General features: G+C 40.5%; 1 protein-coding gene across 11 annotated transcripts in view; it reads left to right on the top strand.

Moving 5' to 3' along the window:
• LOC126998800 (histone-lysine N-methyltransferase 2C-like) overlaps window positions 1-25,000 on the top strand; it is a 121,327-nt gene that overhangs the window by 57,567 nt on the left and 38,760 nt on the right. For all 11 annotated transcript variants that reach the window (XM_050860856.1, XM_050860862.1, XM_050860857.1 and 8 more), the window contains 5 exons: window positions 9,556-11,323; window positions 13,387-13,504; window positions 13,835-14,067; window positions 14,221-14,331; window positions 15,556-15,671. In XM_050860856.1, the coding sequence (XP_050716813.1) occupies window positions 9,556-11,323; window positions 13,387-13,504; window positions 13,835-14,067; window positions 14,221-14,331; window positions 15,556-15,671 (2,346 nt within the window). The remainder of the gene's footprint in view (window positions 1-9,555; window positions 11,324-13,386; window positions 13,505-13,834; window positions 14,068-14,220; window positions 14,332-15,555; window positions 15,672-25,000) is intronic.

The following is a 25,000-nucleotide window of genomic DNA, read 5'->3' as shown; positions in this document are numbered from 1 at the left end:
GGTTGAACATTAGTGGCAGACAACTGTATGTACTTTATTGGGGATACCTTTGTATTGCCTGTGTTCTTTCTTGAATTCTAATTGCTTGTTTCTAGTGTGATGACAAGATTGTTCTGCTTCTTTTGAATATCGGTTACAGAAATGAAGGATGTTATTGTTTGTTGGTTTATTTTTTTTTACTCGTATGCTACTAGATTTTGTTTATTTCGTGTTGGAGGTGGTTATAGTTCCCTTGTTTATGTAGTTATCTTGGTGTTCTGTCTGGGATGAATCGGACTGTAATCGTGGAGAGAATCTACCCTCTTGTGTTCCAACTGCTTTTTTTTTTTTTTTTTTTTTTTTTACAAGGGGACATCTGGCATGAGAATTATCGGGTACAACGTTTTTTTATCACAAACACCTCAGAGCTTTCTGGGGTATTTAGTATCTGAATTTATATATTTATTTATTTATTTTTATTATTATTATTATTAATATTATTATTTCTTTTTTTTACATAAAAAGCAAATCGTCCTTTCCCCTTGCAAGTATCAGGAAGAATCATTTGTTATGAATTAGTACTGCTTGATGCATACTAATGAAAACTGCTTTTAACAAATTGCATGAATGAAAGGGATTTCATTTTGCATGCAATACTAAATAATTGCATGTAACAATTAGAAGTATTTTGATTGAATGTCTTTCCTATTGTATTCACATAGTATGCGTTACATTGATCAAATATATATATTATCATATAGGTGCATATTAAAATTGTATAAAATTTTACACATGTAATGATTACTATTGGCTTATTAATATCAAGAAATAGTTTGCATATTTGTATTACTTCCTATTTAATACTAACATGACTTGACACTGATTGGAGACTTGTTACATCTTGAAAAAAGAAAAATCACTTTAAATCGTGGTCCCAATTGCATCAGGTTTAGATCGACATAGTGACATTCCCCTTTTCTGTTGTCGTCCTTATAGTTCCGCAGTGGACGAGTCATCATTCCCCAGGGCAGCTGTGCACGAGATCCCCCAGGCTCTTCCTCACCGCTCCCTCTCTCTCCCTTGTCTGTGGAGAGTTCTAGTACCCCTCAACCTCCTCTCTCACCCACTTCTGGTACCCAAGGATACAACTCACCCCTGGTATCATCTTGTTCCCTGCAACTGGTGAGCTCAGAGAGTCACACTTCAAGTGCCTCTGATGACACTTCAGAGTCATGCAGCATTGTCTCAAGTGCCACCACCATGAAAGTGGCTGGGGTACAAACGTCCCCTCCTGGAAGTTTCAATCCCTCAGGCCTAAATCCTGCAAGGCCTTCCCTCTCCCGCTTGCCTGACCCTCCACGAACTGAGCTCCCGCTAGCCAACCCCCCTTCCCCTCCTGACCCTGATCAGCATATAAGAGTCCTCACCCCTCTAGAAATTATGCGAACTCTGCCTGTTCTGCACCAGGATGCCTTCCCCAGCCCCACTACCACCACTACCACCTCCGTCACCACTACCACTACCATCACTACCACCACGGTTAGTATAGAAATGTAGTATCCACTGACCACAGCCATCACTAGTTTCATGGTTGCTACAGTATGGTAGTATTCCCCTCTTTTCATGGTTGTTAGTCTGGAATGGTAGATACCCTTACACCACTATACCAAATGTTTTGTATTGAATTCTAAATATCAGTTTCATCTGTCAACCCAACTAAATATCTTCCCAGGGTTTGAGGTAGTGTATGAACCTTCACCTCAATTAGGGTTCTCATGTTTTCAAAGGAAGCATGCCTACACATTTTTCCTTGGTCCTGTCTTTGGCTCTGGTTCTTGGTACTTCATAGTTTTCTTATCTGCACTTCACTTGGTCAATGACCGAAGGATTACTTGCTTTTATTTATTTATTTTTTATTATTTTTTATATTTTTTATGAGTAAGTATGTTTGTTTCATTTATGTTTTGGGGTTAATGGAATGTTTCCTGCTAAGAAAGCTGATTTATACTTTGATTTAGTGAAGGACATAGGATCTAGTAAAGGATGTAGATTAGTACTTTGATGTAGTTAAAAGATATTTATCTTCGAAGAAATTATCCATACTACTCCCTTAATGATTTTTCCTCTTGGTGCCACTTTATTTCTGAGCTTAGCCATAAACAATCAATCAATCATTCAATGGGGGCATACACTGGGGTGTGCATATCTTTTCCCACCTTGCAATTTGATCCCCAAGGATCCCTCTAAGCATGTCTCCATGCAGGTTCCCCTTCCCATCCTCAGTAACTCATGGTTGGATCCATCAACTTGCTCAAGCTATGTGCTTTTGGCATATCCCTTTGGTCTCTTCCACTCGGAATTGTCTTTTATAGAAACAGTCAGTGTACAGGGTTGACTTGGGTAGCATGTCTCATGCCTGTTTAACAGGAGTTGGTGTTCACAGACTATGCAGGTAATAATAGGTCAATTCAGTCCCACAGAGTATTTGCTGACTTGATACAAAGTCATTCCGCAAAGTCGATTTTTGCAAAGAATGTCGGTTCATCTCTTCAAGTCTCACTATTTAGTGTTCATGTCTCATAATCATAAAGTAAGACAAGGAGCACAAGCAACTTGAAGATCCATATCTTTTTCCTTCTGCATAGGCATTGAGAAGGCCAAATACTTGTGCTGAGCGAGGATATGAAATGGCCAACCCAATCCACCGTAAGACTTTCTTGATGAGAGCTGCATTATTCTGGTATGTGAAATTTTCCAAGATCTCAATGACTTAACGTGTATGAACAGACTACTGGTTCATTCAGGAAGCCTCCAAACACCTATACCTTGGTCTTGGCCCAGGATACATGAAGTCCCAGTGGCTTCACCTCTTTGTGCAATGCCTTGAAAGTCATTAGTAGAATCCCCAGTGACTTGGCAAAGATTACTGTGTCATCAATGAAAATAAGGTCCATGACTTGTATTACCAAGAGATGCTTAACAATAACTTTGGTCCACAATTTTGCCAAATACACAGTCCATGCAGATATTAAAAGTGTTGGGACAAGGATACAGCCTTGGCAGACTTCGTTTTTTACAATTAAAAAGCTAGATACGGCAAGGAGTATCAGTAGTGTATCAATATTCACTCTCATAAGCCCACAACCCCTTCTACCTCAGCATTTTTTGAACACCTAAATATTTTAAATAGCACCCGAGTTCAGACTTTCCCAATTTTGTTGGTTTAGGATATGTACTAATTATACTATCTATGTGGTCAATATTGCATGGGAACCTAAACAATGCTCTGACGGCAGAATTTGTCATTGCATCTTATCTCTGCTGTTGTGTGTCGGCAGCTCTCATGTTGCTTGTGAGAACTTGCAAGTACTTTGTGAAACTGACAAGTCTTCTGACTCAAAACACCACAGAGATATGTAAAACATCACAAGGCTGTAGTACTGTGATAAATACCTAACAAAGTTTATTGCAAATTTTTAGACACTTCCTAGCCCTTATGAGCACTCCCTAGGACCTAGGAGCTTTTATAAATACCACCTCATAGAGCACTCAGTTTTGCAACAACATTTGATATGAATGACAAAATATGACCTGAAACCCATGCTGAAGCCATTTCCCTGGCCTCAGGTGACTCTGGGAGGGTAGTCATGGGTACTCATGCTTATTTGTTATATTAATACTATTTGTATGCTAAGGAAAGAGAGAAGCATTTACACGGCCAAAAGTTGGATCGTCTTATGATGGGATAACACTATTCTTGTATGCAAAATGTTTAATGTTGTGCATAAGAAAGTACAGCAACAATGGATTTCTGGGAGGACACTTCCTGTCAGACTGCTAAAAATTTTGAAATTTTAGCCTCATCCAAATCTTGATAAATAACTGCATTTTCTTCCTTCAGCATCTCTAAAACATTTAGGTACAATATCAGCAAAACACTGGAGTATTTCAGGGTTAAATTCTGCCCTATAGTTGCATGGCTCTCAGTGTAATCAGGTTCATTGGCTCAGACCAGAAATAGCAGTCATAGTTGAACGAAACATTCAGAGAAGGTAAGAAGATGTAGCAGAGGTAACACTGGCCACTCGTATGACTCTGACGGGTCCTTGGTTGACAAACATTGCTCTCCCCACCAACACAACCCTGCACACAACAACTTGGCCAGCCAGTCAGTTAATGCCACCATCTTGGCAAACCTTGGGAGCTTTATTGCATAATGTTGCATAATGTAATTTGGCTAATGGGTCAACCAAATGCATGGCTGGGGTGAAGCAAGTGCATGAGGGCAGAGGTGGGGTAGAGGGAAGGTAGGAGGCAAGGGAATGCTTCTCTATCCCTGGCTAAACATATGAATAATACAGTAAAAGTCCAATAATCCAGCTTTGAATACATCGGAAATTTTGATGGTTCATAACTTTCAGTCGAGGGTCAATTTTAGCCTTTTTGGGTACCATTGAGAAAAATCAAGGACAAAAGATAAAAAATACTAAAAAATAGTTGTCAGCAGTTCACTAAACTGTCAAATTTTGCACATGTCAACACTCTTGAGATCCACCCAGTTCACAGTGTGTTTACTCAGCTTACTCTCAGTTATACTGTTGTCTTCTTGACTCGCTTGGTTTTATCCATATTCTTCCACCAAAATGGCTCGTACTACATCACCTTCTACAAGGAAGAAGAGGCATTATATAATGCAATCACCATTGCCAAAAAGACAATGGCAAATGTGGCATTGCCCCCACCGATACACCATATGTTTGTTTACATTTATCAGCTGATCTGCAGCAGCAGCTGATTTTTTTTTTTTTTTTTTTTTTTTTTTTTTTTTTTGAAGGGAGACAGCTCAAGGGTAATAAAACAAAACAAAACAACAAAAAAGACTGCTAGGCACTGCTCCAACAAAACGAAACTGAATAAGAGGCCTAAAGAGAGATCGGGTTCGGGAGAAGAGGTGTCTTGACACTCCTCTTGAAAGAGGTCAAGTCGTAGGCAGGAGGAAATATAGACAAAGGAAGGCTGTTCCAGAGTTTACCAATGAAAGGGATAAAATAACGAAGATGCTGGTTAACTCTTGCATGAGGGATTTGGACAGTATAGATTTGAGCTAGAGTAGATAGTCGAGTGCAGCGGGACCGTGGGAGAGGGGAGGCATGCAGTTAGCAAGTTCAGAAGAGCAGTCAGCATAAAGATATCTTTTGATCATTTTTATTACCCCTTTCATATCATATTCTTCTTTCCTGATTTTTATAGAAAGAAGCATTCATTAGTAAATAATTTGGTTTCTAAATGTTTAAGCTCATTGAGTCAAAAAAGTGGCAGACGCTTTTTATAGAAAGAAGCATTCATTAGTAAATAATTTGGTTTCTAAATGTTTAAGCTCATTTAGTCAAAAAAGTGGCAGACACTTTGTGACTGCTGCTGACAGTGTCCTTTATTTAACTTGTAATGCAAGTCTTCAAATAACTTGTAGTAAATCTTTTATGTGTGATGCTTGAATGTGCCTACAGTGTCTGGGGCTGGTACTGAATATTGGCAGTTGCCAGACTGAGTATGTTAAACATCTGAGAATGGTATGTTCTCAACAGATTTTTTTTTTTTTTATTTATTTATTTATTTTTTTTTTACGTTGTTTGCCTATTGCGCCAGTAGGCATCTTCCCGGTGGGGCCTGATGGTCGGCCCAAGGCTTCTTCCAGGTGGGGCCTGATGGTCGGCCCAGCCCGTTCTGGCGCAGGCGAGTGTTTATAGTGGCACCATCTTGCATTGGCTCATGCTGCCCCCCGGAACTCGTTCTTGATTCGCTTGGACGGCTTCCTCTAGAGTCCGGGTTGATGGGTGGTCTTCAGGACAGCATGTGGGTAGTTTTAAGCCACTCGGCGGTGACTGAAAAATCTGAGTGGTAGCGTGAGGATTCAAATCCACGTCGTCCATCACGCGGCGAATGTTGGTCCAGTACGCTACCAGTTCGGCCACCGCCTACCCATAAATTGAGGTCCCCTCCTGATAATCTGGAAAATCTACAAAGCCAGAGGGTCTGTGACCCCCTGCATTTTGGATTAAAAGGACCATTACTGTATTATATTGTAATTTTCAGTGTGAATTTTGATGTGGTCACACAAGTTAATTTTCTCTGAGATTCAGAGTCAGCTGCATCTCATGGGAAACTCGGTGAAATTCAAGTCAGTATCGCAGCCAGCAACATGTCGGTTATTTTCATTGGAGGTTGGCAAGTTGTGGTCACTAGAACAGGAAGATAAAGGTAGCTGCTCGGCCGAGTGGATAGCCATGTTTGTGTTCCAATACCACAGAGTTCTGTGAAGCTATATATATAGTACAGTAAACCCTCAGTTTGATGACTAAATGGGGGGGTACTTAGTCCATTGATACCAAAAGTCCATTAGTAGAGGCAGAAATTTAAAGATATGTATAATAATGACAAATCTAATAAATGTAAATATATAGTTTTTATTGTGTATGTTGTCTGCACATTGTCAGAATCGTGTATTCGCAATTTGGATGTAAATACATGTATAAATATAGATGGGTAAATTTTGGTGATGGTGTGACGTGTGTATTTACTAGTCGTATTTACCAAGTTGTGACATACGGGAAAAGAGCTACGCTCGCGCTGTCCCTTCTCTATATCCGCTCTTGTCCAACTTTTCCTTAAAATCTTGAATGTTTCTTGCACAAACCACCTCCTCCTCCAGCCTATTCCATAGCTCAATGCTTCTTTTTGGGAAGCTAAACTTTTTCACATCTCGCCTACAAGTGGTCGCCCTCAACTTCTTTCATGTCCTCTCGTTTCTCTCTCGTTCAACACACACAGGTCCTCTCTGTCCAAATGCTCCACTCTGCTCACCACCCTGTACACTGCCATCAGGTCTCTTTCTCTTCTTCTCTCCAGGGTTGTGAGCCCCATGCTATTGAGTCTCTCCTCATAAGTCCGATCTCTAAGTTCCGATACCATCTTAATTGCCACTCTCTGCACTTTTTCCAGCTTTCTTATGTTCTTTTTGTGGGGAGACCAGACCACTGCTGCATACTCCAGCCTTGGCCTTATCATTGTAACTATTATTTTCTTCTTCATCTCCTCGTCCACATACACAAATGCCGTCCTCATGTTCCTCAGCAAATTCAGAGTTTGTCCCATTATCCTGTTGATGTGTTTGTCCGGTGACATGTTCTCTGAGATAGTCACTCCCAAATCTTTTTCTTCCATTCCTCTACATATTATCTCATTTCCCTTCTTATAATCGTATTCACATCTTCTACCGCTCCTACCAAACTGTTAGAATTACATTTCTGCTATTTCTTATAATATTTTCTAATGCTTTACTTGTACCTTCTAACAGGTTATTATAGATTTCATTTGTTCAGCTTGCTGTGTGTGGGGGCCACATATGTCACTATTACTGTCAGTTTTTCATCGCATTTCAACTGTAATAGAACACTTAAATTTTTCATATTGTCTGGTCCTGTTCTCACTTTTATCACTTTTAAATCTGTTTTGACCAATATCATCACACCCCCACCACTTTCCTATTCTGTCTTTTCTCTACATATTATAACTGCACTCCTCTATTCCCACCATTTCTGTAACTTTTGCTAGTTTTGTTTCAGTGTTGCACATTACATCTGGTTTAACTTTGTTCAGGTTGTCTTTTAATTCTATCTTTTTTTATAATGTCCATCAACATTTTGCATGTTAACCTAAGCTTTTTCGTTCCCTTCTCTTCCCTAAACACCTCCGTTTAACACAGTAGTTCCCAGATGTCCCTAGAATGAAATATACCGTATTTTGTGGCATTATACTTTTTTCACTCATAATGCCAAAAAGTTACCCCTGCGCAGTATACGACGAAGGTACAAATTTTGATTGGTTTAAATGATGAAGAGTGCGATGCAATAGTAAAGGAAAGTGTGAAATAAGCAGAAGAGAAGAGGAGAACATGTGAAGCGATAAAACCGTACAGGTCACAAGAAGAAGAAGACGCGTCACACATGGAAGCAGAGGCACGGCGTGAACACTAAACACAAAACCACCAGTCACCATTGTGCCGGGTACCTTGGTGGTGATGGTTAAGGTGGCTATTACACGGGAACAATTTTGGTGGAGCAGGGTGCTGCCTGACGTGACTCTGCTCAGCAACCTTTTTCAATTTAATTTTCTTTTTCCCATACATCTGTTTCCCCATCGACTATTTTCTTAATCTATTTTCCACGTCCATTTTGCCATCACTACTTACCCTTACCCTTTTTGATATTTCTTCCTTGACCACTGCCTTTATCTTGTCACCAGTGTTATCATTTCTGGCACTCACCTTTTCCAAGTTTTTGTTGTCCTCCATTAGTTTTCTGACTTCACCTCTGGCAACTAGTTCCTTCTTCAGGTCATCAACAGAGTTTACAAAGCTCCTCAAATCATCCCTCAGACCCCTTCCCTCCTTCTTTGAATCTTCCACTTCTGTCTCCAATCATCTCATTCATGACCATAACCCCAGAGTTGACATTTAGCCTTGTGAGAAACCAGCAAAGCCCTCCACTTCAAATATTTCTTCTTCATTTCTCTTCGGGAATTTTCACACACATTGGCACACTTCTTAATTTTTTTCCGTCTTTTTTTCTGTTTGGGAGACAGGACCTATCCTAAGGCCTATCCCCAGGCCCTGGCCCCACAATATTCTTCGTATTTCCTGGTCCTTTGAAATTGGCGGGAGAAGATCGGCGGCAATGTTTACACTCCAACAGTGTGTGTGTGTATTTACCTAGTTGTATGTACCTAGTTGTAATTTTACAGGGCCTGAGCTATGCTCATGTGGTCTAGTCTCCATATCTGTACTTACCCAGTTTTTCCTTAAAGTTGTGCACACTCTTTGCCGATACTACATCCTCACTTAGTCTGTTCCAAACCTCTGTTTCTTTGCGGGAAGCTATATTTTTTTATGTCTCAAGCACATTCCTCTTCTCAATTTTTTACTGTGTCCTCGTGTGTTGCTGGTGTTTCTTACTTCTCTTAGTAGCAACTCCTCGTCATCTACTTCCATTTTATTCCACAATTTATAAACTTGTGTGTTATGTGTTTGTGTGTGTGTGTGTATTTACCTATTTGTAGTATACAGGGCCTGAACTCAAGCTTGGATAATCCTGTCTCCCAATCCATATTTGTCCAACTTTTGTGTGTGTGTGTGTGTGTGTGTGTATTTACCTAGTTGTATTTACCTAGTTGTTTTACAGGGCCTGGGCTTTACACTCATGTGGTCCCGTCTCCGTATCTACATTTATCCAACTTTTCCTTAAAGCTTTGCACACTTCACGCCGTTACTACATCCTCACTAAGTCTGTTCCAAATCTCTATATTTCTTTGTGGGAAGCTATATTTCTTTATGTGTCTCAAGCATCTTCCCTTCCTCAATTTTTTACTATGTCCTCTTGTGTTCCTAGTGGTAATTTCTTCTTTTAGTAGTAACTCCTCGTTGTTTACTTCTTCCATTTTGCTCAATAATTTGTAGATTTGTGTGTGTGTGTGTGTGTGTACTCTCTTTCTTTTTAACACTTTGCTTGGTATATTCCATAGGAACAACAGAGGGCTTTAAAGAACAGTGAGAGTTTGGAAAGTTCTGAAACTCCTGGGATAACAACCACTCCAAGCAGTGTGAATGAAGGAGGGAACACGGACCCAAGCCCAGTCACCACTCCTCATGCTTCTCCTTGCCCTCCTCTGCCATCGCTAACCCCTCCACGTCCAATGGTGATAACTCAACGGCCTCCAGTACCTACAGGAACACCAGCAAGACAAGTTGTGCCTCATGGCATAATCAGAGGGCCTCACAATCCTATACAACTAGGAGCAGGTGACACATATGCAATGTCTTCAGGGGCATCTCTCCCTGGCAAGTCCGCAGATTCATTCAGTCACTCATCAACTCCTACTCCACAGACATCACCACTGCAATCCCCTAACAGTGATATATATTCACGTATTCCCCCTTCACCTCGGCCTCACTCTTCAGACATCTACAGTGTACCACCTGGTACTCCAAAGCCTGTTGCAACTGACCCATATACAATGCCTCCACCAACTCCTCGTTCACTTGATCCATACAGTGCTCAGCCCCCAACACCAAGACCTATCACTTCTGAATCGTTTACATGCAGCACACCATCAGAATCCTTTTCTCAACCTCCTGCATCTCCATATGCACAGGCACCACCCACTCCACGTCCTCATGATGATATCTACTCACAACCTCCAACAGCATCCCCTTCAGGAGGTGTCCCAGGAGACCCAGCAAGGCAGCAGCATCTCAGAGAATTACTCCAAAGGCCTTCGTGGAGTGAAGGAGTTGGAGCTCATCCATCAGTTATCACGCCACCTATGACATCTCCTACTGGTCTTCCTGGGGAGTTTCGGCCACCTCTTCCTCCAACAGCACAAGTACAAAATGTGCGCATGAGACCTAATATGGCTCCAGGTCCACAAGCCATAATGGCTCCTCAAGGAGGGCAAATAGACCACAGGTTTAGGATGATATTTCAACGTAGTTTGCAGCAACCTTCACGACAGGGTGTTGTCAATGGCCGAAGCTCTGTGGAAGCCTTCAATCATATGCCACAGCAAAGACCTCCTCAGCAGTACTTGAGTGCATCTGGACCTGGAGTTCGTCCTGGAGTAACAAGTGTGGTAAGAGGTCCTGCTACAACTGTTATTGTTAGTCAAGGTTTGGGGTCTCCCCATTTACCTCCAGGTACTGCTGTGAGAGTGCCAGTTGTGTCACCTACACATCTTCCTCAGCAACCAGCACATCAACTTGTGCCTACACCTCATCCATCAAGTGCAAATCCACAACCACACCATCCACCTCTTCCACAGTCACCTAGTCTTCAGCAGTCTCACCCACAGCCAACTCATTCCCAACAATCACACTTATCACAAGATGATTCACAGTTGTCTCATCCACAGTTACCTCAGACTCAGCAGTCACATCCTCAGCAGTCACCTCATTCTCAGACACCTCATGCACAAGCATCCCATCCTCAACCACCTCATTCTGAACCACCTCATTCTCAGGCACCACACTCTCAGCCACCTCCCCCAACATTAGCCCACCAACAAGAAGCTCAACAGCAGCAGCAACAACAGTCAGAATCAGAACTTCCTGAGGCAGTAACTCGAGAACTAGAACAGTTAGAAGAGGAACAACAGCAGCATCATCACCGCCAGCATCCACCTTCACAGCCACCATCTCAGCCACTTGCTGCCACTCAACCTTCAACTCAAGGAGATGATCTAGAGGATCTTGCCCCTGGTGACCTTACCACCATGGAAGATGATGACTTGCTTGGTAAGTAATAGATTTGATTGTCCCATGTAAATGACAGTGGGTTAGCCATATGATTTTGCTGTGAGCACCAGTAAGATTTCAAGCATTTGTCAATGATTATTTTTTTCATTGGAAAAATCAGCTAAAGAGCATAACAAACAAAACAAGAGCCTGCTGATTGCTGTTTCAGTAAAAGAGTCAAGAATAAGAGGCCAGAAGAGAGATCAATTTTGGTTGAAGAAGTTTCTTGATACTCTCCTCTTGAAAAGTTTGTCGTAGGCAGGAGGATACACAGACAAAGGAAGGCTGTTCCAGAGTTTACCAGAAAAATTTATGAAAGAATGAAGTTGCTGGTTAACTCTTGCAAAAGAAATTCAGTAGTACAGTAGAACCTTTTTTATCCAACATTCAAAAACAATGGCACGGATCTGGGGCCCAAAACTACAAAAATTCTTAACTTTTATTTTTATTTATTTATTTATTTATTTTTACTTATTTAATTATATATTTATTTATTTATTTATTTATTTATATTTATATATTTTATTTATTTATTTATTTATTTTTATTTATTTATTTATTTATTTATTTATTTATTTATTTTTTTTTTTTGCCTGTAGCACATGTAGGCTTTCTTGAGGGGCCGTATGGATGACCCCAGCCTGTTACGGGGCTCGCACACATTCCCGGTCATGGTCACTGTCCCCCCAGTGCTCCACTTGACTGAAATCACTGAAGTTGTGGGTGATCTTCCACCACTCGGCGATGACTTGAAAAATCAGTGTGTTTCGGTGGGGGCTCAAACCTAGTCTGCACTAGGTCCTTGGGCTCACCACGCCCACACCCTAACCACTCGGCCATCACCTCCCCAGAGTTCTACTTAATCTTAAGTTTCACTTAAAGTTAAACACTTCAGTAACTCAATATGTAGCAATAGTACTTTATAAATGTTGTATGATGATCTAGTCAAGAAATATGGGCATTGTAAGGTAGTGTTTATAATTATAAGGGTTGCGTTTGTCATCAGCGCAAGGCGATAGTCTTTTCTTGTTTGTAAACAGGAGCACGTGTTCCTCATCATGCCATAGACCAGTTTGTTGTGCCACTGTATCAAGACCTGCCTTTCACCGTTATTACTGGACCATTCGGTAGGATAGGATGTATTTACTTTATTAGCAATTGATAAATAAATTTTTTCAATCGTGTCCCTCACTATTTCTGTTTTTTTCTTTTATCACCTTGATCATCTTTTCAGTTATAGCTTCATCCTTAGCCTTAACTTGCTCCTCAACAATTTTCTTAAAGACAACATTCTCCTTTTCTTGTTCCTCCTTCCAGACTTTATGTGTTTCCTTTAATTCCTTGACTTTAACCTCTGTATCCTATGTCTTCTTTTCATTCAATGTTACCTGCTTATGCAGGTCATTGTATGCATTTTTCCATACATTCTTCTCCATCTTCAGGACATCAACCTCTCTCTCCAAAGTCCCCATTCTATCCTTCATATCCTTCATCTCCCTTTCCAAATCGATAAGTCTCCTCCTCAACATAATGTCTCGGTCTCTGTGCCTCTCAATGTCATCCAAGAAACCTTCAAAATCATTATCGCTTGGCCTGGCTCCCCTGTTTACCTGTGTAATTAAACTTGGCAGTGACGACGATGCCGTCGCCCCCGCCTTCTCCTCGCTCATTATTCGGTGTTATTCATTGGTTACAGCCTTTACTACTTCGGGACAGCACGATTATCACCTAACACGGCTCCCACCTTAATTCCCACGTCTAGGGTTTAGTTCCCACAGCTTGATGATAATATGAAGACGCGTCAGGAGTTCAGCTGTGTGTGTGTGTGTGTGTGTGTGTGTGTGTGTGTGTGTGTGTGTGTGTACCTATTTGTAGTATACAGGGCCTGAGCTCAAGCTTGGTCAATCCCGTCTTCCAATCTATATTTCTCCAGATTTTCTTTTCATTGTGTGTGTGTGTGTTAGGAATGGATCACAAACCATTCCAAGTTTTTCCTAAATGTATGCAAAATTTATATTGAGCACTATTGATTAATTAACATTGTCATTCCACACAAATATCAGGAATGGGCGGGGACTTCAATGCACTTTTGGAGTTTGCTGATGGCGAAGATGGAGAGGAGGATAATGAAAAACTGCCTTCCAACCTTTTTGATGACCTTGATGCTGATGAAGAGGAAAGGTAGAGATCAGTGAATTTTTAGTATCTTGTATTGTTTTCTGGAATTATATAGAAAACTAAAAAGTAATCTGTGGAATAAATGAGCTCTTGCCTTAGCTCATCGGCATTTTTATGGATAAGTTTGTAATACTTTGTTAAAATTTGATATTTGGTATGTAAAAGAATATTTAGGTGTATGAGCATTACAAAATTTATTATAGTATGCCACTACATATATTAAGTTTATGGAAGAGATTTTTAATTATAGGTAAAAAAAAATTATTATATGGAGATATGAGCATATCAGCTTCATATTCCATACATACTAGCTTTGTTTTATCTCACTTACAGACGAAAGAAAGAAAAAGGTAGGGAAATAGTGTCAGGCGTACGAGGTCCTCCTAGAGGCAAAGTTGGAGTACCAAGTATAAGCTCCTCTGGCCCCCTGTCACACACACAGTCCACTGTAGCACCTAGCCAAGGGCCTCAGCACCACACCACTGGTAGTGTCACTGTAGGTTGTGATGCACAGGCCCAGGACCCTCGTCAAGAAACAGTTTTGACATCTGTACAACATAGACCAGGTATGAATTTTCAATGTATTATTAGTGGGACAAACCATGTTACAACTGCAGATCTTTAAGGTGGCTGCATTGGGCCATCATTTGAGACAATTTCATTTAAGAAGTGATTGAATATGTTCTCTTCAAGTAAAGTACCAATAGGATCTCCTTCAGGACTTCCTCATGGCCCTGCATTAGGCCCAGTGCGGTTATCCATGAGCACCTCCCCACAACAGCAGCCAATGCAGCCTCAGATGGCCCCTCAGATTACTCAAGCTACTCCAAGTAAGTAAAATCAGTATGTGATAAAAGCATGGAGAGGAGTTTCTTCTAAATATCTGTTGTAAATTAGAAAATATTGGAATGAAAGAATTGTAAAGAGGTATTAACTTCACCTCCATATCACGCTCGCACACACACACACACACACACACACATACACACTGAAGAAAGACGATCTGAAGGAATTGTTAAATGAAGCAAAGCGGAAAAATGAGGGAAGATCGGAGGAAGATAGGGAAAATTTTGGGAGGAGAGTGAGGTGTCAATCTTTTGCCCCCCCCCCCCACCTCTCTCTCTCTCTCTCTCTCTCTCTCTCTCTCTCTCTCTCTCTCTCTCTCACACACACACACACACACACACACACACATCAACTGTACGGTGTACAGGGTGGCGAGCGAGGTGGAGAATCTGGACAGAGAGGACCTGTGTGTGTGGAATGAGAGAGAAACGAGAGGACATGGAAAGAAGTTGAGGGTGACCACGTGCAGTTGAGATGTGAAAAAATTTAGCTTCCCAAACAGAAGCATTGAGCTATGGAATAGACTGGAGGAGGAGGTGGATTGTGCAAGAAACATTCATGATTTTAAGGAAAAGTTGAATTGAGAGGATATGGAGACGGGACATCAAGAGCGTAGCTCTTTTCCCGTATGTCACAACTAGGTAAATACACACACACACACACACACACAGACACACACAGAAAGGGGAAATGAGAAGGGTGTGGGGAGGGAGGGGCAGAAGGGAGAGTCAGGTCATGTCCTGACCTAAGCCCTGACCTGAGTCAGGTCATGTCCTGTCAGAAGCCCTGACCTGACTCTCCCTTTTGCTCCTCCCTCCCCACACCTCCTTTCTCCTTGTTTTCATACTCTTTGAATGCTGTTTCCTCCACTCCTTTTCCTTGTTCTCCTTTCTTACATCCTCTCTCTTCTTCTCTCTTTCCCCTTCCTTGTATTTACCTAGTTGTGATATAAAGGAAGTGAGCTGAGAATGGCACGAAGTTGTGTGGCAGCCTAGGAGTCACGCTGACCCATAAAACCCTTCAAACTTCAAAATTACGGCGGAAAAAGACCGACAAAAAAAATCAGAATTTGTACCTTTGGAGTATACCGCACAGGGGTAACTTTCTGGCATTTTTTAAATAAAAAAGGTGTGCATTATAAGCCGCAAAATACGGTAATTGATCGTATTGTGTTTTATTTATTTATATATTTATTTGTTTGTTTTAAGGAATTGGAAGCACAGTGAATAGAATGCTGGGTCCAAGACCTGGAATGCACCGTCACCCAGCTCCTCCTCCTCCACCTTACCCGGGACATCCACCACCACCATACCCTCGGTCCCAGGTAAGGAGGAACGTGCGTGGTACATTTATATATAGTTTCTTGTGTTATTATAATTAAGATGTGCTGTTGTGCAGGGTCGGTTACACTTTCCTCATTCAGCCATATATATTTCTAAAGCTAGATACTTAATCTAATATTTTTCCATATGAACTGCATAATGATTCTATGGCCTTTCTGTTTACCTTTCTTTTCAGGATGCTAGGCTTGATAACATTTAATTGAATATGAAGGTGTAGATATCCTAAATATTTGGTCTTTTAAAATGCTACTTGACAGATTTCTTTACACTGGTGTTTTACTGACATACAATACACCATTGGTTCACATTTTACAAATTGAAAATCTGAAATGCTTTGCAAACAGCAAATTATTAGTTTTACTGTTATTGTATTTGGTCAATAGCTTATATATATATATATATATATATATATATATATATATATATATATATATATATATATATATATATATATATATATATATATATATATATATATATATATATATTATAATGGATTATGTCTTTATATTATTTATTTATTTATTTTATTTATTTATTTATTTATTTATTTAATTTTTTTCCATAGCAGACTTGTAACTCATGGACTGTTGTTTATGACCTGTCTGTTTGTAACCAGCTATAAAGCAGCATATATGCATTTGGCTATTTTTTTCTGTGTATGTGTGTGTGTGTGTGTGTATGTGTGTGTGTGTGTGTGTGTGTGTGTGTGTGTGTGTGTGTGTGTGTGTGTGTGTGTGTGTGTTTTAAACATGATGTATTTACCTAGTTGTGATATACATTAAATGAGCTACCAACTCTCATTGGAATCTCATCTGTGAGTTGCAGTCAGCCAGATTTAGCTTTAAATTCATTTAAATTTTTGGAATGAATCGCATTGTCCAGTCCTGTTTCACATTTCAAGGCATCAATATGGAAAAAATAGGCTCCTGAAGTGTGTGTGTGTGTGTGTGTGTGTGTGTGTGTGTGTGTGTGTGTGTGTGTGTGTGTGTGTGTGTGTGTGTGTGTGTGTGTGTGTGTGTGTGTGTGTGTGTGTGTGTGTGTGTGTGTGTGTGTGTAATGATTGTAAGTTCTTGAAGAATTCTCTGCACATGACATAATAAAGTATCCATTGGAAATTATTCCAGAATTGTCAAAAGGACAGATTGATTAATTTTAAGAAAATATGCAAACACTTTTTGGGGAGAAATATCATCATTTATTTTCATTAAAACTTCCATAGAGTTTACATAACTTTGAAAACTCAGTCATCCCTCCACATTCTCAGTAAGTGTTAGGGTACAGAGACAAATACCACCTCATCATGAAATATGCGAATACAATGCGCCCCCTCAATGCGCTGAAGTCATGTGATGAAAAATACAAAATTCCATTTCCTGTCACTAGAAACACCATGAAACGTTGCAATCATCAAGAAAAGTATTGTTGTCCTCCACTAGTTGACTAACCCCTCCCAAACAACAATTTTTGTTGTTTAAGTTATTTTTGTTATGTAAAGACCCTCTATGAGACCAGTAAATGTTTTTAAGGCAAAGTTATTCAGTATTACTTCTTGAAAAATAAATGCTCATATGTGTAAGTACAGTGCCTAACTTAAGAACAACTGAACAAATATTTGTTATATATCAACAAAACCAGCATTTTTCATGATATATTTAGTTTGTTTAGGTATGTTATCTGTGTTAGTTTCATCAAATTTGGAGTTTAATAACTTAATATTTTAGCATATTTTGAGTAGTCTCTAGTTTTCTTTTACAACTCTCACAAAATATTTTGAACGTTTCTAAAGAACACGAACAAATATTGCATATTTTATCTCATTAATGAAAAGAAGATTTTTTTTTTTTCTCATATTACAAAAATCAGGCCAATTTCAAATTACGCTCTTGTTACTTAAAAGGAAATTTAACAACCTCAAAATCAGGAAAATTAGTAGATAAATTATAGATATATCTCTTGATAGTGGTAATTTCTTATAAGCTACGGGGTTTTCAACATTATTGTTCCATTTGAAAGCTTATACCGTATTTCCCGCCATATAAGACGCACCTATAATTTGGCAAGATATACAGTCAAGTCGCGTATGACGCGGATTCGTAAGGCGCGATTTCCTATGACGCGGTATGGTTTCAGAACCGTATGTCCAGATCATGTGGGTAAAACCATCTATGACGTGGTTCATGGTCTCCCCTGGCCAAACGAGCGCAGAGTTAACAGGTTTGATTTTTTTTTGAGGGAAAAAATCTCATGGTGGCGGTTGGGTTGGTTTTTAGGAGGATTTCTATCCCGTCTCTCTCTCTCTCTCTCTCTCTCTCTCTCTCTCTCTCTCTCTCTCCCCCCCCCCTCCCCACATTTTTGTATTCAGTAAGTTACAAAATTATCCTCACTATCAGAATGATCATATAGCAAAAATTTATAGATTTAGACAAGAAGAACGTTCACAGTCGGCTGCCGTGGTCCTCACTCAAATTCCAAGTCGCAGTCATGCACTCCCCGACCGCTCCGCATCTCTTCCCATCAATCTTTTCCCCCTCCTTTGCTCCTTTTTTTCATGTAAAGTGGACCTGGCCCAACTGTCTATTCTGGCAGGCAAAAAAGAAAGTGATCTGGCTAACTACTAGTAGCCTTCTAAAATCTACAGCAGGCCGCTTCTGCACATCAGCCTGCTGGCATATTTTTGTCGATTTCGGGTTGGCGGGGAAAGTAAATGGTTGGTTGGTTCTTGGGCGGAATGTGGCGGCGGCGCGGCGGGTTCCCAGTCCTGACCTGACGAGTACACGTAGATAATGCCTACCGGTGCACTCGGGCTAGAACAAATGTAAAAAAAAAAGTGGGGGAGTGGGTGGGGCAAAATGGCAAGGGCCAGAACCAGTTACCGCTTAGGGGTAACTTTTTGGCATTTTCTGAGTGAAGAAGTGCGCATTATACACCGCAAAATGTGACATATTTCATTCTGGGGACATCTGGGAACTATTGTGTCAAACAGAGGTGTTTTGGGTGTTGGTTTCGTACCAGTAACAATAACCTCTAGGTGTCTTAATTTTTTATTTAAGAAATAATCAGAATCACTGGTGAACTATGGAACAGCCTTGCTTTGTCTGTATCACCTCCATCTTATATACAACAAATGCATTCAAGGGAGTAGCTAGACACCCACCCAACATGGACATTCACTTTCGTCTACTTTTACTGTTTTTTACTGGAACAGCACTATAGAAGTATATTTTTGTATTTTTAATTTTGCCACAAAAGAGCTCCTTTAAAAACAAATCCCCAAAGTCATATGTTAATAAATTCCATTGAAATAATGCCATCATTTAGCACAAATTCCCTTAGCGCAGATATCTTCCGTACCTATCACATAAAATAGAGGATCTACTGTAGAAATTAAATTTTACAGTTTGTATTTTTTCCTTAGCATCAGAAAGAACTTCCTTTCTATGTAAATGAACCTTAAAATCCATTTACTGGTCTACTATAAGGTTTATATATAATGGAATCACTTAAACACCAGTAGTAACAGTTAGGGGGTAGGTTCAGTTTCTTGGCAGATTTTTAGTGTGCCTGAGGGGAAGCTCAATAAACATCCCCCACAAATAGCGAGGTTCAGCTGCATCTATGAAAACCAGGAATAACACTGTGACACCACCAATACACAGCAACAATAATCGCATTTTGTTTACAAGGTGACACTAAGCTGCCATTGCCATTTCTGCACAATAGTAAGACTTATGACAATTTATGAGGTTGCCCATATGAGAGAGAGAGAGAGAGAGAGAGAGAGAGAGAGAGAGAGAGAGAGAGAGAGAGAGAGAGAGAGAGAGAGAGAGAGATACAAAGGGGTATCCTCACTTTAAAAACAGATTATATTCCTCAAAATGTACATGCTAAGGAAAATTTCATTGTGCCAACTCATTACATGTATTCAGTGGAGTTTGGTTCCAAGATCACAATTTTTTTTCCAATTCACTTGTATTAATCCCACTTTTGCTCATCTAAATCAATAATTTTCTATGTATGTGAGTCCAAAACCTGTAATTTTTAACTATTACATCTACAATTAAACATGCAACTGGCTGTTGGGCAGGGGTTTATTGTGTCTTGGGCCACAAAGCTGTACAGCATGTAACTACATTAAATACTGTAGGCAGCTATAACACAATGGTAAGTATTTACATAATACACAATTAGAATCATAAAATGAGAGATAAGGTGAATAAGATAAAGTGAATTTAATGGTGGAAGCAGTGAGCATCTGGCCTGTCCCTGTCCTGCCTTCCTACCTGATCACTACCACCTAGCCTGCCCATGTCCTGCCTTCCTTCCCAAGCACTGCCACCTTGCCCACTTCATTTCTAGGTCTGCACCGCTTAACTTGGCCTTTTAAGGTACATATCCACTAGTCACTGATAGCCCAAGTCTAGACAGTTCCTTCTGAGTTGGAATCCAGTCTTGGCTCACCCACCCGTGACGTGCAGAACCAGCTGCCTAGTAATGGGTCAAACCCAGCACTCAAATGAAGACAAGCAGCTGGAATGGTCAATGGTGGAAAGGAGTTGGCTTTTGCCCAAAATTTCCCCACATGATTATATCATCTCATATGACCATAATATTGTCTTCTCCATTCTTCATATGTACTACTGTTTGTTGAATGCTGAGCCTTTGGAAACCTCGCTCACCTGTCTCTTGCTGCTATCACAACCTTACAAACATTTGTTTACCACAAACTCCAATGTCCAGTGAGTATGCGTCTGATATTTTTAATGAACATCGCTTAATCAGCAATTTTTCAGACAATTATTACCTTTATTTCTATAATATAGTACCCTTTTTTTATGTGAAGACTGCAAGCTCTCTATGACTTCTGCTGCCAACCTCTGTTACTCTGAGGGAAATCACTGTGCTCTCTCCTTGGCTCAGGATGGACAGCTGGGTAAATTTGAACTAGTTTTGGCAGGGCTCGGCATCTAGCCAAGGCAAAACTGTTCAGCCCAGGGCTGTAAAGACAGGCATGTGTTTGCATCAGCACAGGGCTTTTGGGCAGCATGATGAAAAAACAAATGTTGCATGATTGGCAGTGAAGTCCTGAGCTCATTTGGATGGTAGGGCTGGTGTGGATGGTGCTTATTCTCACCATCAGTGCCACTATAAAAAAAAACTTGCCTACACCAAAACCGGCTGGGGCTGCCCACCAGGCTGAACGTTAAGAAAAAAAATAGTCAAGAAAAACGAGGGTTGAATGTAATATCACATCTATCTATTTATCTAAATATCTATCTATCTAACTATCTACAGTACAGACAGACGACAGCTGTGGCTAAGGAGTGAGGACCAGTGGAAAATGACCTTCCAAGAAACTTGTGAAGTGGACTGGCAGAGCTGCTTTGTTTACTGTTTAATTGACAAGATAAGAGAACACCCTGTGTTGTGGGACCACAGTTCAAAAAATTCTTCTCCATTCTATGAAAATTGGAAGACTCTGTCTTCACAACAGAGTTCTCTGACAAAGTTTGGGTAAACACTCCTGTCCTCCCGTCTTTGAAGCCATGATCGTGCCCACAACTGCTTCTTTCTTTCATTTTACCTCAGCAACAAGTCCATAATTTGGGTAATGGAAACACAAGCCACACTTTAGCAGACGGCGCCATGTCGATACAGGGCGACTGCTTTGCTTATGTTGTGAATACGTGCAACCAAACTTGGCTGTATGTGACGCATACCCAGAAAAGTTGGAGTTGCCGGTTGCCCCTATCACCAAAGTGGTTGGAGGAAAAGGCACAGTGTGACACCAGCAGCTTAAAGGCACAGTCACACATGCTAGTTTCTCGGGAATTTTCCACTGGAATTATCTCCAGACAATTTTCTACCTCAAATTTATCCTCAAGTTTGGTCACATGGAGGACTGTTGCATTCTGGGATATATCAGCAGAAAAGCAAAGCAAATGATGGATCCAGACATTGCAGCAGTTGCTTTGTGGTGTTTGCTGAAGAAAAAGAATAAATGAAAAGAAAGCATTTGTTAGTTCGTGAATGGTTAGCTCGGAGACAAAGGGATACTGTGTTACAGCTTGCTACTGTTAAGTGCTACGAGAACTTAGCAGTGAGGACCCAGACACGATGAGGAAGTGGCTACGTTTGGACAAGTCAAGTCCAAGACCTACTCAACCTGATTACTCCAAGTTTATCTAGCTTCATGGAAGTCATTGTGGTACTGGAATAAACACGTGGATAGCTACTGGACCGATCAGCTGATATGCTCTTCTTGTTACCACAACTCGCCTTCATAGCGAGAAAATAACCGACATGCTGTTGACCGAGATTCTGACTAGAATTTCGCTAAGTTTCCTGTGAAATGCACCCAACTTTCAAATTCTATACAAAATTCCTGAGAAACTAGTGGTTGGGTGACCGTGTTCACACATGCAAGGGCAGGATTCACAGAGATGCGCGCTAATGGCCCGCGGTAAAAACTACGAACTATTGATTTAACTATCAACGTTGACTTCAGATTCACAAATCTTTCGTTTCATCGTAGTTAGAGGCAACTGATTGGGTGAACACCGGCAATGATGTCATCTGATTCAGCGAATCACAAGCATGCTTTCAGAACTGTAAGCCCAAAAAGATGAGATGTGATAACACACACAAAAGTAGACTGACAAAGATATTAAAACCCTGTGTTTATGCAGTCTGTCTGTAAATATGATCACACAGACACAAACACTCTGCATAAAAACAGGGACTTGATATCCCTGTCAGCTTGCTTTTCGTTAGTGTGAAAGCATCTCATCTTTGCCCGGATGATTCTGGGTTACCAAGTGTCAGTTTTTATTCCAATTATATTGTCATAAAAAACTAAGATGACACAGTCAATATGTGTAGTTAATTAAATCACTAAAGGTAAAGGTAAAGTTGGGGGCATATGCTGTAGCAGCGCGTGGCCTCGGTGCTCATCTCCGTAACATTGGCCCTTGAGCCTGTGGTGGGAGGGAGCCCATTACCCCGGGACACAGGGCCTGTGTGACATCTGGGTTACCACAGTTTACCTTCCCCAGGTACCCATTTATCGATCAGCCCGAAAGGGAGGATGAACAGCTGGGTGAGCTGCACGCCGACTGCCCGGGCCGGGATTCAAACCCGGGCCCGCGGAGTAGAAGCCAGGCACGCTGACTACTAGACCACGGAGGCATCACATATCACTGGAAGTCTGATTTTACTCACCCATGCATAATTTTGATGAACTGAGGGCAGACAGAAATTATGATTGTCATTTTTTTTCTACATTTGCCTCATTTTGCAAGAAATACAGCAATAGGAGCAATGCTTTCTTCTCTGATGTATTTTCAAATGATTATTTAAATTAATTGAATGAAATATCATGCTACTCTGCCTCACAACCCTTTTAAAAAGCATATGAGATTTCTATTTGATTCAAGCCAGGAAACTGAATGGCACAGTGCTACCCCCTACTTAAACAGAGCCTGAAATATCCCCCATCGTAATGAAATAGGCTCTGGAAGATGCCAAACTGTACATATATATTGAACACATTGATGTTACACAATTCTATTTAAGGATTTTTTCATAGCATGAGATGTGAATTTGGGCACATTTTCCGCAGTCAAGTAACATTACTTTTTTAACTGGAATGGGGTACCTGGCAACCCTGTTTGGCACTACAGTACATGTATTTTTTACAGCCCACACCCTGACCACCACACCTCTTGCTTGCTTTTTTTGCTGCTCACCAAACTAGCACTCAGTTTGACTATGTTTAAGAGGCCAGCATCACAATCTACACTCAAAGGAAAAGATGAAATGCTGAAAGTGACTAGTTTACTTGCAGCATGTGTTTCTGTGTAGTCAAGGGGACAAATGCTTAATACAGTGTATGAGATTATGTTAAGAAGGGTCAGGCAGTCAGTGCTGTGTATTTGTGTATTTACATAGTTGTGATACACAGGAAATGAGCTAAGCTCATGGAGTCCCTTGTTTGAGTGTCATTTGCCTTGTATCTTACTTGCTCACAGTTAGTGTCAAGGGGTGCCTGGGAGCAAAGGTTTGACTCAACGGAACAAGACATGCCAGGTGGCAGCACTCCGAAGGGAGGTGGTTGGGAACAAAATATGCAGGTCTATGACACTCAGAAAGGCAGATGAAGCAGAGCAAAACAGGCTGGGTTGCAACTCAAAAGAGGAAGAAAGTGATGTGTAGGCAAAAACAAAATGTGTTATGGGAGCAGTGCTTTGAAAGGGAGATGAGCATTGGGTGAGCAGGAATAAAACAGGATGGGTGGCAACACTCAAGAGATGGAGGTGGGAGCTGGGCAAGCTATTTGGGTGTTCAACCAGGAAGAACACTATCAGCCATTTGCAAATATAATTATAGATGTCAAGTTACCTTCCATAAAAGTGGTCAAATAATGAACTTATTTTTTCCTTTAGAATTACATAGGAATAGGGGAAAGAGTTTCTTACTACCTTTTTGACCCAAGAAAAAAGCAAAAAAAGGAAAACATAAATTTTCTTGAATGCTTCAAGTAGCTCATGGTGGCTGCTATGTCATGGCTGGCTGCTTCACCTTGCATTTGTTTTGTGCATCTGGGCCTCTTGAAATACCCAGTAGACAGGGGCAAACCCACTGATGTGACCTTCTTGTGAAGTGAATGAAACATTGAGACAAAAGATGTATATTTACCCATCAGTTTTGAAATTAGTTTTCCACATCGAAGTGTTAAAACATGGAACAGCTTGCGGGAAGAGGTGGTGGAGGCGAACAGTGTCCAACAAATGAAGGAAAAGCTGGATAAATGTAGATATGGAGATGGGACTATTAGAGCTTAGCTCAGGCCCAGTAGACTACAAATAGGTAAATACACACACACACACACACACACACACACACACACACACACACACACATACACACACATGGAATGGAGTAAACAAAGACATTGTTGAAGCAGCAGTGTCCATATAATGAAAGAAAAGTTGGACAAATATAGATTGGTAGACAGGACTGTCTGAGCTTGAGCTCAGGCCCCGTATACTTCAAATAGGTAAATACTACACACAAACCTTTTAGCAGAGGTGTTTGCTTTACTCATTACTTTTGTATCTTTGTTCTTTTCTTGAATTTTATTTGCCCCCCCTTTCATTTATACATATATATTTTCTTTATCTGCATTTTACACTAAATTATTTACTGATTTTGTTTAACTAATCAATGTCAGAAGTGAAAAGGAAATGTTGGATTATATATGTATAATGTAATTACAACAGTTTTTTTCATTTATTTAATGGAATGGCTG

Source organism: Eriocheir sinensis, chromosome 15, assembly GCF_024679095.1.
Source record: "Eriocheir sinensis breed Jianghai 21 chromosome 15, ASM2467909v1, whole genome shotgun sequence".
In the NCBI taxonomy this organism is placed as follows: Eukaryota; Metazoa; Arthropoda; class Malacostraca; order Decapoda; family Varunidae; genus Eriocheir; species Eriocheir sinensis.
This window is presented reverse-complemented; position numbering and strand designations above follow the sequence as displayed.